Genomic DNA, 13,475 nt, shown 5'->3' on the forward strand with positions numbered 1-13,475 from the left:
AAAAGTCAGGGAGAGGGCTGTTTGTTTCTGTGAATGCACTTTGTTGAAAAAGGGCAGCTATAGTGGGAGATTCAAAGTACTACAAGTAGCTTTGGTATTTTGCTGAGCCTTTCTGGAGGACTCAGAAATTAGCCTACTGTGAATTCCCTGTCACTTGCTTTTTGCCTCCTGTCCTGCATCCATTTGGAGCCGCTCCAAGGAACTATACTCAAGTGGTGCGATTGTGTGGGAAGGTGCTGTTTCAGTGTCAGTGTTCCTGGAAACTCATTGCAACTCTCCATGGATTCAGCAGTCAGTACTGCAGATCTTGCTGCAAAATTATTTTGTAAAGTCATGTGTTAAAATTTCATTTAGTAATGCTTAATTTAAGGGAATGGCCAAAACACATTGAAATAAATTAAAAAGTCAGAATCAACTTCAGTGGTGTGAAAGATTATATAACAAAGAGAGGAAAAGAGTGTTTTAAAAGAGGAAGTTGTCAGTTAGACTGAGACGTGTATAATGTGTTTGTTATACAGTGAACATACATGTTTACTTTTGATCTGTTTGTTACTTGGCTGGAGACTTCCCACTGAATTTAAGTTTATCCATTCATTTTAAAGGGCAGCATCAATAGGTGATACTGTAGCTTTAGTGCTTGATTCTGTGAGACAAAATATAATGCTTAACTCCAGGCTATTGTTTAAATAAATTTGTTGAATAATTTATATCCAACAAGAATGCATTTCTGTTTGTGTGCAAAAGCCTGTTGTAATTTGGTTGGAAAGATTATTTGGAAGTGTAAATCAGGTGCATTTAAACCTTGTGGTTGAATGTACAGCAAACTGGGAGGAGAGGAAGATCTGCTCATTTCTGCTTTTTCTTCCCTGTTATTTTTTTTTCTGTTGTTGTTGACCTTTTTTCTTCAGTGTTCTTAGCAATAAGGATATAAACCTGTTGATTAGTATTTAAATTAAGCAGGATGGTTCACTTCATGTAAACAGTGCATGCTTTAATTTGTTCTCGTGCTGATACAGTATTTACCTGTTAAACTGTGAGGGTAAGGGGGGATTAGAACAAGTGATCTTAAACTAACACATTTCAACAAGTTAAGGAACAGAGTAGTGATAGTAAATACTTGATATTATATAATTTTATAAGATATTATAAGCAAATAATTCCTATGATGAGATTATTATGAAGCAGGGGACTTTGGCAGTTTCCATGCAGCCTTTCAAATCACATAAGTTTTAGTAACTATCCATGCCATTTTTCTATGTGCTGAGGGGGAATATCTGTTAGTATGCCAAACAAATTTTAAAAAAATGCCTTTCCATTTGCACTGCAATCTCTTATCCTTTTAGTTTCTTACGTTGCTGAAAGTTAAATAAATAAACGAAAGAATCAAATTGAATTGCTTTTGGTAGCAATTCCTGTTAAGAAAGGGAATTGCCTTTTTGTACCTTGAGGGTTAATTAGTGTAGTTATTAAGCTTGCTCTTACATCTCATGAAACAGAAGAATGTAATCTCTGAGACAGCAGGCTTTCTCCCCTTCCTTCCCTGTAGCTGACTCTCTTGGTACCTGTAACAGTAAGGAAGAAAAGTCGGCACTCTGGAAACAACATGATGGCAAGTGATGGTTTCCTCATCCATCTGACAGGGGCAGGTTTGGGTTCCTGCACTTGCACACTGAACTGACTGTGTTTTGCATTAGATGTCCAATGCTTAAAAGTTAAAAGTAATTCAAGAATAGGGCACCCACATCTCTCAGCTGTAGATAAATATTAACCATGTCTAATTTAGCTGCTTTTCCTTTGCTTCTGTGATTCATATGGACTGGAGCAGGAGCAATAGCAGGTCACTAAAGCAATGTCACTGGGAATGTGACAGTGTGCAAATCATTGCTCTCCCTGAGAGAGGACCCAGATCTGTGCTCTTTTGTGCTTGACAGTGATACAAGATTTCTGTGTTTGTTTGCTTTTTCCAGCGTACCCTTACAGGCAAAGTGGGCACAGCGGGCTTTTCCTAGTTGTTTGCATAACTCAATAGTAATACAGCAGAACAGGTAGCTTGAAAGTGCTCTTCAATACTTTTGAATAACAAAACACTTGCAAGCAGTGTGGATAAATAAACTTAGTTAACTAGGGAGAGGGACTTGATTTCCTTCCTAGAGACATAAAATACTTATGACAAATGTTTTTGTAATGCTTTTGTGTTTAGTTTCGCATTTGTTTCCCTCTGTCTTTTGTTCCTCTGCTCAAGAACAAAATAAGAAACAATAATAATTTTTTTTATAAGTGCCCATGCTTAGAAGCCTCTGGGAGCCATGACAGAAAATAATTAAAAACATGCATATATTTTTTTCACAAATACTGGGTTGTGCCCAAATAAAACAGGGATTTGGAACAAAGAGGTCTGTTATCCTACCCTAACATACCACATACAGCCTAGCAATAAATAACATTTATGCTTTCCTATTTCGTGTGCCTGTGTGTGCTGTGAGCAGAGATGATGCAGTATGTACCTAACAGAAGGAAACACAATGCAGAGTACAGAGATGCAGGAGGACGGAGTTAAATTTGGGCAGTTTAACGTGGAGTCAAAGAAAGATTGGGATTGATGGCAGGTAGCACTACCAGTTACATATCCAGTGTAAGAATTTGAAAGTAAAATTCATGAGAGTTGATTTTATTAATTAATTTCTTAGTGATTAAAATCCATCCTGTTTAAGAGCTGTTAGTGCCATAGAAGTCAATCTTTGTAACAGGAGCTGACCACTTGGTTAAGTGAAGTACATACTTATGAGTATGGTCCCACAGTTGCTTTTTAACTTAAAAGAAAAAGCTGTTTGTAAGTTTTATTTGTTTCATCTTCAATAACAACCTATGACCCAGGACTTCTTAACAGCCTCACTATGGGCTAGACTCATGTACCTCCTGTACTCGTCTACCTCTGTAGATGTGAACAAGTTTCCACGTAACAATTTCTTGGACAGATGCATTTATTAGATAATGCAGAATAGTGTGTAGGCAGTATTAAGAGTGGAATTCATAGTATAAACTAGAGTCTCAGAGGTAGCTCTTTTCAATCAAGCCTTCATTATAAGATGTTTCTGAATTGGGAAAGTTTTCTGTTGTACACTTATTTCTCATAGTTAAGAAATAGCTCGTTCTCATTTACAAGAATGAATGACTGTTGCATTTATGGTGAGGGCTCATAACATCAGTCTCATTCTCTACTGTGGAGTTTTAGCACTTTTGGAAAATCCTGTCAAGAGATGTCAGTATAATACCCCTCTGCATTCCTATAGTAACAGAAAAGAATAACTGTGCTAATAGAAGTTAGTAAGGCGTGACTTTTTTCCTGTAGCACTGTTAGTTATTCCATGTTGGTTTCTCAAATGTTCTCATAAACGGCTTTTAAAATTACTCAACAACCTAATTCAGACAATACCTCTCTAATTATCTCTTTAGTGCTTCACTTACTATCTCTGGAGAATTATCTCATCTGTAAAAGAGGCTCTTTGGATCTTTAAATATCTCTCTTGCATTTTAAAAACAATTCTTAAAAATTGTCTTCCTTCTTTTGGCAATTAGGATGTCTTAGTTTGAATGGAGTAATTATGAATTTATAAGAACCCAGTAAAGAAGCTTAATTATGGGTTGATTTCAGCAGTACTTTAGCCTGGGCATTGGTATTTCATTGATGTAGTTTGTTCAAGCGAGAGAAAAAGATGATAAATGTCTCTATGCTTGCTGGAGACCTCCTCTGTAATTGATAATTAAGTTGCTCGTTTATTCCATTAGTGGGAGTAGGTTTTACAAATGGGATCTTTCTGAAAGAAAAAACAATGTTGGCAATTCAGGATCTGTTGGATCTGTCAAGATCATGTTGGATCAAGAACTGTTGCAAAATGTTGGCTTAACATGGATTTTCTTTGTTTTGCAGAAAGCAGAAATAAAGTTTCACTCAGCTGGAGCAGAGTAGTGAGTTTATAACAGGACTTTCATTTAATTTTTTTCCCCTTTCTCCAGAAGGTGGAAAAAATAGATCTGAAGTTATTAAAGTAATTTTACAAGTCCCATTCTCAGGTAGAAAAGAAATATTTTGTGCAGAAAACTTTTTCCATATAAAGCTTTTAAACTTGAGTTCATAGACTCTTCAAAAAATCTGAAGGCTTTCTCTGGTTGAAAAGTACCTGAGTTTTCCACTTAAATACCAGTTGCAATTACTGATTACAAAGTATAGTGTAAAGCAAATAAAAATCTTCTTTTAGATGATGGAATTCTAAATAGTTTAAGAAATGACAATTTTATACTTTCATTTTTTCCCCTTAGCTGTCTGCCCTATATATTGAATGAGACTTGGCTTGGGTATGCAAGTCACTGGTATGAAAACTGCAAAATCAGTAATGACTACTTTGTTAGGTATGTGTTTGCAGTCAGACATTCCCTAGATGCATTTCTTAGTTCTCTGGTAGACTCCCAGCTGCTCTGGTCTAAGCAAATGGTGGTCAAGTAGATGGAGATTGCCAGGATAGGGAAGGCTAAGAAACTTGTGGCTTTAGGCAAAAACAGAAAGCTTTTCCTCTGTAGATTTGCAAACAAAAGAAACAGGAAATTATTAGAGACACTTCCCTAAGAGATGTAGGCCCCTGTCTGCTGGGAAGGAACTTGTTCTGCACCTGCAGATTGTGATGCAAACCACCTGGACAGGTGTAGGAGGTGGAAAAGGCCTTGAAACTACTTGAGGAAGTCTCTGGAGTACAGACCTTATTGGTTTGGTTTTGTTTTAATGTAGGAGTATTGGAGTCCAATAGACTCTGATCAGGTTCTTGTCTAATGTTTAATAGCAATTTTACTTATTTGAAGATATTGGATGTTATGTGGGACTTTTGATTTAGAATTGATACAAAATATGCTGAAATCATAATGCAAATGTGAGTTACGCTCATCCAAACATTGGAATAGCTGTGTGTAGTTCATTGAGAGTAACAAGATGATCACCATTAGTGTGTTTCTGTTTTACACTCACTCTCTTGACACTAGATGTCCCCAGTTGCTGGGAAGGATTACATGGGTTACAGGCAGCTCAAGCTAGAGATGCTGTCTTTGAAGTTAGTTTGTTAGTTGTTCAGTTTTAAAGTCAGTGGTGGCCTGAGATACATACATAGCCAGAGCAGTATGGAAGGAGTATATAACTTGGGGAGGTATACAGTGTTTAATGAACTCAGGGATAAATATTTACATCACCAGCTGGTGTAACTGTTCACCCGAAACAAAAATTAGTCTTCTCTTTGTGTTGAGATGAAGTTAAGGGTTTTTTTTGCAACAAAAAAATTGTTTGTTTTTTTTTTTTTTTGCAACAAAAAACTGCGATTGTACCCTATGCTACTCCCTGCAGCTTCAAAGTGTGACGAAACCCTGCATTTTTCCCTTAACATTGTGGGCACATTGCCCTTGCCCATCGTCTGAATTTTCTCCCACTGCAGGGGATTAGTGGTCAGTCACAGGGATTTACACCTTCCTAACATCAGCTGGAAGGGGCACCTCAGTGAAATGCAAGAAATTCGGGAGTCTCCTGGAGAGCATCAGAGATCATTTTGTGATACTCATACTGGATTAACTGAAGAGGGGTAATGCACAGCTGATTTACTATTCACAAGCAAGGTACAACTGGTTGGGATTGATAGTCAATGGCAACTTGGCTGTAGCGACCATAAGATGGAGAAGTTGAAGAACTTGAGTGAGAAAAATAGTTAGGTATAGATCCTGAATTTCAGGGGAACAGATCTTCACTTACTATATTATTCGTAGACAGTAATAATAGTTTATTGAAGGGATTCTAAAGGAATTTAAAATCAATTTAATGTTAATATCTCACTGTTGGAAATATATCACTATGAAGACATTTTTTTTTATAGATGACATCAATTGAATTTGATCAGAAATTGCATTAGAGTGGAATGTGTATTCTTTCTTACTTTGAAATGCCTATTTAGAATTAGTTTTCCCTGTCAGAATTCTTTCAGTTTCAGCATGTTTCTAAGACCAACAGATTGGGCCAACAATGTGGTACTTCAGTGTTTCTAGCAGAGACACTGTTAATCTTATTTACAAGTATGTTTTAAGGATGAAACTCACATACAGTGATCTCTGCAGAAGAAAGAACTGAAACATGAAAGGTCCTCAGTGTGGTGTCCTACCTTTTTGATAAAAATACTTTCATGCATTTGTAGCAGTATTTGGCAAGTAATAAATAAATAGAAATTCTAATAATAAATATTTTGTCAAGAATGTGCTTTGTATTCTGTTTTTATCCCCTTTACCTCCCCACATATTATACTTTCTCTTGAATCTGTTTTCTGAATTTATGCTTTGCTGAAAAATGGATTCTTCCATTTTTGCCCATTAGTACTTATTTCTGTATTGTTTGGCATTCCTGCTGTTTCCTCCTTATCCTATCCACTGCTCCGTAGTCCAGTGATCCATAAACCTCATTCAGGCAATCTGGGCACACCCGGGAGCTTCTGGAGAAGGATAACTGCTGTGCAGTCTGCTAAATTCAAGCTGGAGTTTAGTTCCCGGAGTATTTTTGTATAGGAAATTGCCATAAAGTAAAATAAAATAGAAAATAGTGAGTAGAAAAAACTGAGATGTAGGATCAGAGAAGAATATGGTAGCAACTGAAAGAAAATGTGGTTAAAATGGGGAGGGCTGGGGGGACAAATGGGATTTGTATGGAAATGTAGCAGACTGAATGGAAGAATCATCATGGGGTGGAAGAGTAGCAACTGGGCTCTGTGCAGTAAAGTCTAGGATAAAAGGCAAGGCAGAAAAAACACATTCAGAAACCCAGGAGAAACTGTTCTGGCAGAAACAAAAGGATAAATCAACATGCCATGAAAAAGAGCAGCACCGAAATGGATTAATGAAAAAGGATTGCTATTCATCATGCAGCAAAATTAGATTGAATATTAAAGCCCCATACAGAGGGAATGGGTTATCGCAGGAAAAGATGGTGAGGCAAGAGGTGAAAGTGGAGGAATAAACATCTGATGAATTAATGAAAACAAAAGTAAGGCCAAATGTGCAGATAAGCAAGTCCCAGTGCTTGTGCTAAAAACTAGCTCAAAAATAGTCTTCCAGTGTTAGTCCTTTTCTCTTTTTAAAACAAGTAGTTCATATTAAAATTCCTAATTCTTTTATTATGCTTATAATTAAAGGGCATAGTCCTCCCTGCATTTTTTCAACTTGGTTATTTATATTTTCCTTCCTGTTTTGTATTTTACTTGTAAATACATATTTAATTTCACTCTATGTAGAGAGGATTATACTGTAAGTAAGTATGCATTTCATGAATCATAATGCTATGCAGAATATAGTCTCTGAGGAGACAGCTATGTAGAACTACTAAAACATTTCTTATGTTTTATTTATTGTTCTGTTTATTAATGAACTTATTTTGAAATCCCACAAATGAAAACAAATCCAAATCATTTAGGGTTGTAGATAAATATATTTTTTTAGTTTATTTTCATGAAAAGGATAACAGACCGGGGGCTCACACTGGTCTTGATCTGCTTCATAAAGCTCTTGCAGCTGTGTAGCCAATGACAAAAATCCTGCAGTGTTTCCACACCATAAAGATGGGTGCTTTACAGCCATCTGGAAAGTGTGATCCCATGATATGCTAAGAATGACAAACTGGCAACAAGTTTGATTAAGAAGCATTTAGACACCGTTTGTGTGGCTGTTTTTTGCAAGTTCTTCTAAATCGGAGTCCCATCTTTTGTGAAACTGCAGTACTCTGCACAGTATTCTGTTACTTTACTGCAAGTGCATGTGGACTAGGCCTTAAAGTTAAGGGCATTCAGCACCCAGAGGGATGCTTAGCACCTTGTGTTATTCAGTTTCTATAACAACAAATAGATATCACATGAAGTAACTTCTAATATTATCAGTGTGTGCAGCTCTGAAATGTCTTGAGCATTTCTCCACATTGCATCTTGCTACAAATATATCGCACTTCGGCTATGATCTTTTATGCCAGAGATCCTCAGGGGACAAGTGGAGGCTTGCACCACATACAGATGACTGTATTAGACTCTGTAAACTCCAAGAAATTTAGTAAATTGAGTTAATTTTATACTACAGTAAACCTTACTTCTTTAAATTATTTCATCTTATTTTCTTTTTTTCTTTCAACCAAGGAAATGCTACTTCACCTCAAGTGCAAAGACCTTCTTTCATGGACTACTTTGATAAACAAGATTCTAAGAATAAAAGCCCTGAAAACTGTAATCAGAATATGCATGAACCTTACCACATATCTAAAAATGTTTTCCCTGATAACTGGAAAGTCCCTCAAGATGGAGATTTTGATTTTGTAAGTACATTTTTATTGTTTGCTTTGGTACGTGCTGTTTATTTTATATGTGCCAAAATAGTTATTCTTGTTTTATAACTATGTTAATACAAGGAAAATAAGTAATCTTTCAAGAATACTATCCAATTATCTAATCTTCAGATCTCATATTGGCTGTGCAGTAAGTGTATTTACGGAACTGGGGACCTTTCTAATACATGGTGCTATATGACACTATAAATAAACATGTTTATAAGTACAGGTTTTTTAGTAAAAAGTATTTTTGATTCTACAACTTGTGTTATAAAAACTTTCAAATTTCTATTTAAATTTCTATTTCTAACAGTTCTATTTAAAAATATTGCTACAGGTGTGAAATATTGTCATGTTTTGTGAATATCTCAGTGAGACAATAAGCATTTGAACATAGGTGGAGACATCAAGTCCATCTGTTCTGAGGTGGTCAAGATTACTTACTATTTTGCATAAGCCAAGTTGTTGATGCTATTCCAATAACACGTACCTCTCTTCATGGAATTTTTGTACTTAACACCAGAGTATCTATTTAAGGGCATTTTTTCCTTCTCGTCCAAAATATGGTTTTTTTTTTGTTTGTTTGATTTATGGTTCTTTGTTGGTTGTTTTTTTTTCCCCTATGTTACAAATTATAACACAAGCAAAAAAAGAAAAAGAAAAAAAAAAGCTATCTATAAGTACACCTTAATTTTAGGATACTCTCAAAATAGTGTAAGCATCTCCTGTTTTGAAAGTTGGAGAGATTAAACCTGTTTTTTTTACTTTTCTTACATTTTTTTCTTATTTTTTAGCATTGTTAATGAAAGAATTTAGTTTATCTGCTGTAACTTATACATGTTCTTCACTGCAGTGCAGTAGCTAACTGTGATCACATGGCACCTTTTTGAAAGTACACTTGGGGTTTGGAGAAAAACATTGTGTTTAATTTTAGGTGACAGCTGTAGGTGTGGGATTTTTTTTCCAGTTTTCACTTACTGCATCTCTACATAAAGCTGACTCCTTAAATTTTAAGCTACTGGAGTAAAGCCAGTTAAACAGCACAGTACAAGCTGTTGCTGCCAGAGAGTTTTGATTGAGTTAGATTTTAGTTTGGGTGGGCTTTTTAGGCTTTTCTTTAAACCCTAAAATATAATATTCATCTTCTTGATAATTGAACAAAACAATTACTTTCTTTAGTCATTGGAAAGTGACTGTTCTCTAAGTGGCAATAAAATTGCCCTTAGAACAATTGAAGATTTATTCTGTCTTTTCCATCACTTACTGAGAAATGCAAGTATAAATGATTTTTTTGTAGATGCTGATCCTGATTTTGTAAGTGCTTATCATGAATAATTTGCACATGAGTAATCTTCATAATAGCTCGTTGGTATTGCTTATACATGCCAGTTTTCTTGTAATAAGTTTGTCCTAGAACCATGCCCCGAGGAGGTCTTATTTTCAGAAGTATGTGTGTAGTGTGTGATAGGCAGACATTGCTGGTAGTTTTAGTATGACTGGCACATGAAGGACCTCAGAAGCTGTACAATGTGTGATTTGTCCTTGACTCTCTGAAGAGGCAGGCAGCGCTGAAAGGCTTGTCACTACAAAATTATTCTGATATTGGAGCAAATAGTGTAATAACTGTTTGCAAGCGCAATGTATGTACTCAGTCTTGGAGGGATTTTGTTTTAAATGTAACAAAAGCCAAATACTTCCATAGGTAAGTCAGCCTAAGAAAGAGTTCAGGAAGACTCATCAATAATGGATGTCCTGCTTCAGAGCAGACCACTAACGAATATGTTTCTCTGAAGCATGTGTTGCCAGGTGATGTCACACAGCACACTGGTTTTAACAGCCTGCTGGTTTGAACCATAGGCAAATATTATTTATTCATACATTCTAGAAGGACTTCTATTTATCTTTTAGACAGTGAGTGGCATTATTGATAAGCGACCTACGAGCGACTTTCTGAAAGGCTAAATCAGCGGGCAGCATGCATAATATATTGTCCACTTTTTGTAAGATGAACATGAATGTTTGCCTTTGCTGGCATAAAGTCTCTAAATGATTCATTGAAAGGATAAATAATGGAAACTTTTCCTAGTAAATATTTCTATTTTGGTTGGAATTATCCTTAATGGGATCTAGGAAGGGATCCTGACATTAGATGCTTGCAGTCATCATTTTATTTAAAGAAGGGATTAATACATTAGGATAAAGGTCTAAATGAAAAAAATCAAGCTTAATGCTAACACAATTTCCTGCAATTCTGTCTTCCTATGAGGAAGGGGAGGTGAGCTCTGTAAGCTGGAGATCATCAAACTTGTATGCTGAATGACACCATTACTCTAAGAAAGCTTTCCTAACCACGTGGTCATGCAAGCCACGCATAGCATGCTACTGCTGGCTTTACCTGCGAGCCCTGGCAGACTGACAGCAGTGCCATGCTGAGAACAGCTATTTGTGTGTATCACTTGGAAAGACTTCAAAGTTAATTAGCATGTGGGTCTCCTGTGGCATAAAATGGAGAAGGAAAACTACTGTTGAGAAACTGGTGGGAGACTCGAGGTAAAAGGAAGAAGGAATAATCCTTATAGTTCCCTGCAAATAATTGATTTACTCATCTGTGTGTATAAGATGAGACCTGAGGAGATAATATTTCAGGCCAAAGGATGTATTTGTGTTAGTTGTCAGTTCTATTTTATCCTATTACTGATGTATTTTACTGTTTGATAAAATAAGAAATGGTTATTTAATTTTGTTTAAATAGACATGTAATGCAGATATAATGGCCTTACATGCTTGCTAACATTTTTAGATTATGTAAATAAATTATGCAGGAAATTATAATTTGGATAAATGAAAGTGTAAAATAATGCAAAATTAATTTAGCGCTAAGTCTGGTTTGAAAGTTTTTGTGTGGGCATAGTTTTCTGTCCTGATGTGAGTGTTTTAAAATCTACTTGCCAATTAAAATAGAAGGTTCGTCCAAGAAAATAAGATGCTCTGGTCACCAATCTGAGTTTTAAAATAAGAAATGTCAGCAACGTTCTTTCACTCTGAAAGTATGTATTTGGGATTTGTTTTTTTACTATTGAAGTCCATCTGTTTCGAAAGTCAAAAACTGCTCATATTTCTTTTTCACAAATGCCATATGGGAGATCCATCTCTCTCCTGTCGACTGTTAGTCCTGCTGGCCTTCAGTCTCTTGATCAGTCTGTGCTGGTTATGGATGTCACGTTCCATGAATTGATGAGGAACAAGTTTTCACTGCAGGTCTTCAAGTTTAGCATTGTATTGAATCAGATATATTATAAATAACTTCTCATGAGATTTAATTTTGATACTGAATAGTGACCTCTCTCTATATATGTGGGTGGAATATATATATTGGAATAGCATATATAGTATATCTGTAGATAGATAGTAGAATATTATGCTATTCCAAATTTGCCCTAATTGTGTGCTTCAAGGCTAAGATGCTGTTTTCCATGGATGAGATGTGGGTGTTTTTTTATTTCTTTCTTTTGTTGTTGCTTTCTATATTTTTTTCCAAGCTCTTTAAAAAAATATATCTATATTCTTCAATGCTTTATTTTTCTGTGCATAGGAATTTTTATAGGTTTTTTTTTTTTTTTAATTTTAGCTTTCATTTATTCTGTTACCTATTCATGTTGTATCATGGTAAATTCTGGAAACCTCAAAATATGGATCTTCTATATCAGCAACTCTCAGATAAATGTATCTCTGGTTAAATGTTTGTGAACATTTTGTTCAGTTTGGCATTTCAAAAAAGGAATGCTCAAGCTCTGGATTTAAATGTTACAAAAAGAAACCGGTGTTTGTTTGAACGTCAGCTTTTACTAAATTTCAGCCTATACTTTACACTCTCAAAGATCATTGCGGATTGTCTTTCTCAGTGATTACTTGTGAATACAGGCAGTCATTTTATGTTTCCTTGTTTTTAAGGCATTCAGAAAATGATGAAATGAAATCAGTATTTCCAGCTCTTAATTTACTCAGTTTTATTTGGGTTTAAGTGATGTTTTATTCCCAGCAAACCTGATGTCAACAAGAAACTGCTCATTGTGAAGAGAAGTGGAATCGTGTCATTGAATAAGTAGTGATGTTATTTATGGCAGTGTGAATGATATATAAACAGCTTTTCGTAATGAAGCTTAACTGCTGAATGGGCCAACTTTTGGTCTTTCTGTCTTGCAGCTCACAAGGCAGCTGTTTGGAATGGAGTACCGAATTAGGCTGAATGATGTGGTGCTTGTTTTGGCCACCTGAATTACCAGTCCTTTTAAGAACAATTATTTTTTTAATAGATGGTAGGCATTGGCCTGTTCCTGGTATGGTAGTTTTTTCTTTGGATGAGGTGGTTTTCCATCAGCTATGTTCATGCTGGAGGGAAGCATGTGTTAAATGAGTATAACTAAAGGTGTCATTGAAGCAGATTGCTCAGATTTATCCTTTTGCTTTTTACAGTGTTTGTGGTGTGTTTTATATATAGCTTTTGTCTGAGTATTTTTTTTTTAAATGAGCATTATATAAGAATTTTCACAACAAATATGGTGAACTTTTAAAAAGGAAAACTTGTTTGAAACTTAATGTGGGGAAAAATGTTAACTTTCAAGAGTAGTGTGCTATGCTTACATATTGTGAATTAACCTCTTTCTTACATTTGTACTGTATTATGATATCATTACATTTGAGGTCTCATAAAGATACACCATAGCTTTGCAAAACCTCCTGCCCCTTTGTAAGGTGTATTGTGTTAGCTTGGGACACAATGTTAACAAAGCATTTACATGAACTACAATGAAGTAATATCTAACTGATAATAACTTGAGTTGATGATGCTCAGGTGCTCAAGTTCACTTGCACTGATTCAATCTATTATTTCACTTTAAATTAAAAATAATAATAATAATACTTTTTGTTTTAAAATGTTGATGATAAAATGTTAAAAGGCAAATTTATTTATTGTAGCAATGATAGGGTAATGATTTCTGTCTTTAGTAGAATTATTTCCAAACAAGAATAGTATCCAGATTGTTAAATATTAAACAGTGAACATGTAGATCATGTTTTGCAGTATCTACAGCAT

The 13,475-nt window shown here is 35.3% G+C and overlaps 1 protein-coding gene across 1 annotated transcript in view; it reads left to right on the forward strand.

Moving 5' to 3' along the window:
- The window catches only part of STK3 (serine/threonine kinase 3), a gene marked incomplete at both ends in the record, with an annotated part of 147,876 nt that overhangs the window by 96,183 nt on the left and 38,218 nt on the right, over positions 1 to 13,475 (forward strand). The window contains 1 exon segment of the mRNA XM_079533394.1: positions 8,193 to 8,368. Coding sequence (XP_079389520.1) covers positions 8,193 to 8,368 — 176 coding nt within the window.

This window comes from Tetrao urogallus (genome assembly GCF_951394365.1).
Source record: "Tetrao urogallus genome assembly, chromosome: 3".
NCBI classification, from domain to species: domain Eukaryota; kingdom Metazoa; phylum Chordata; class Aves; order Galliformes; family Phasianidae; genus Tetrao; species Tetrao urogallus.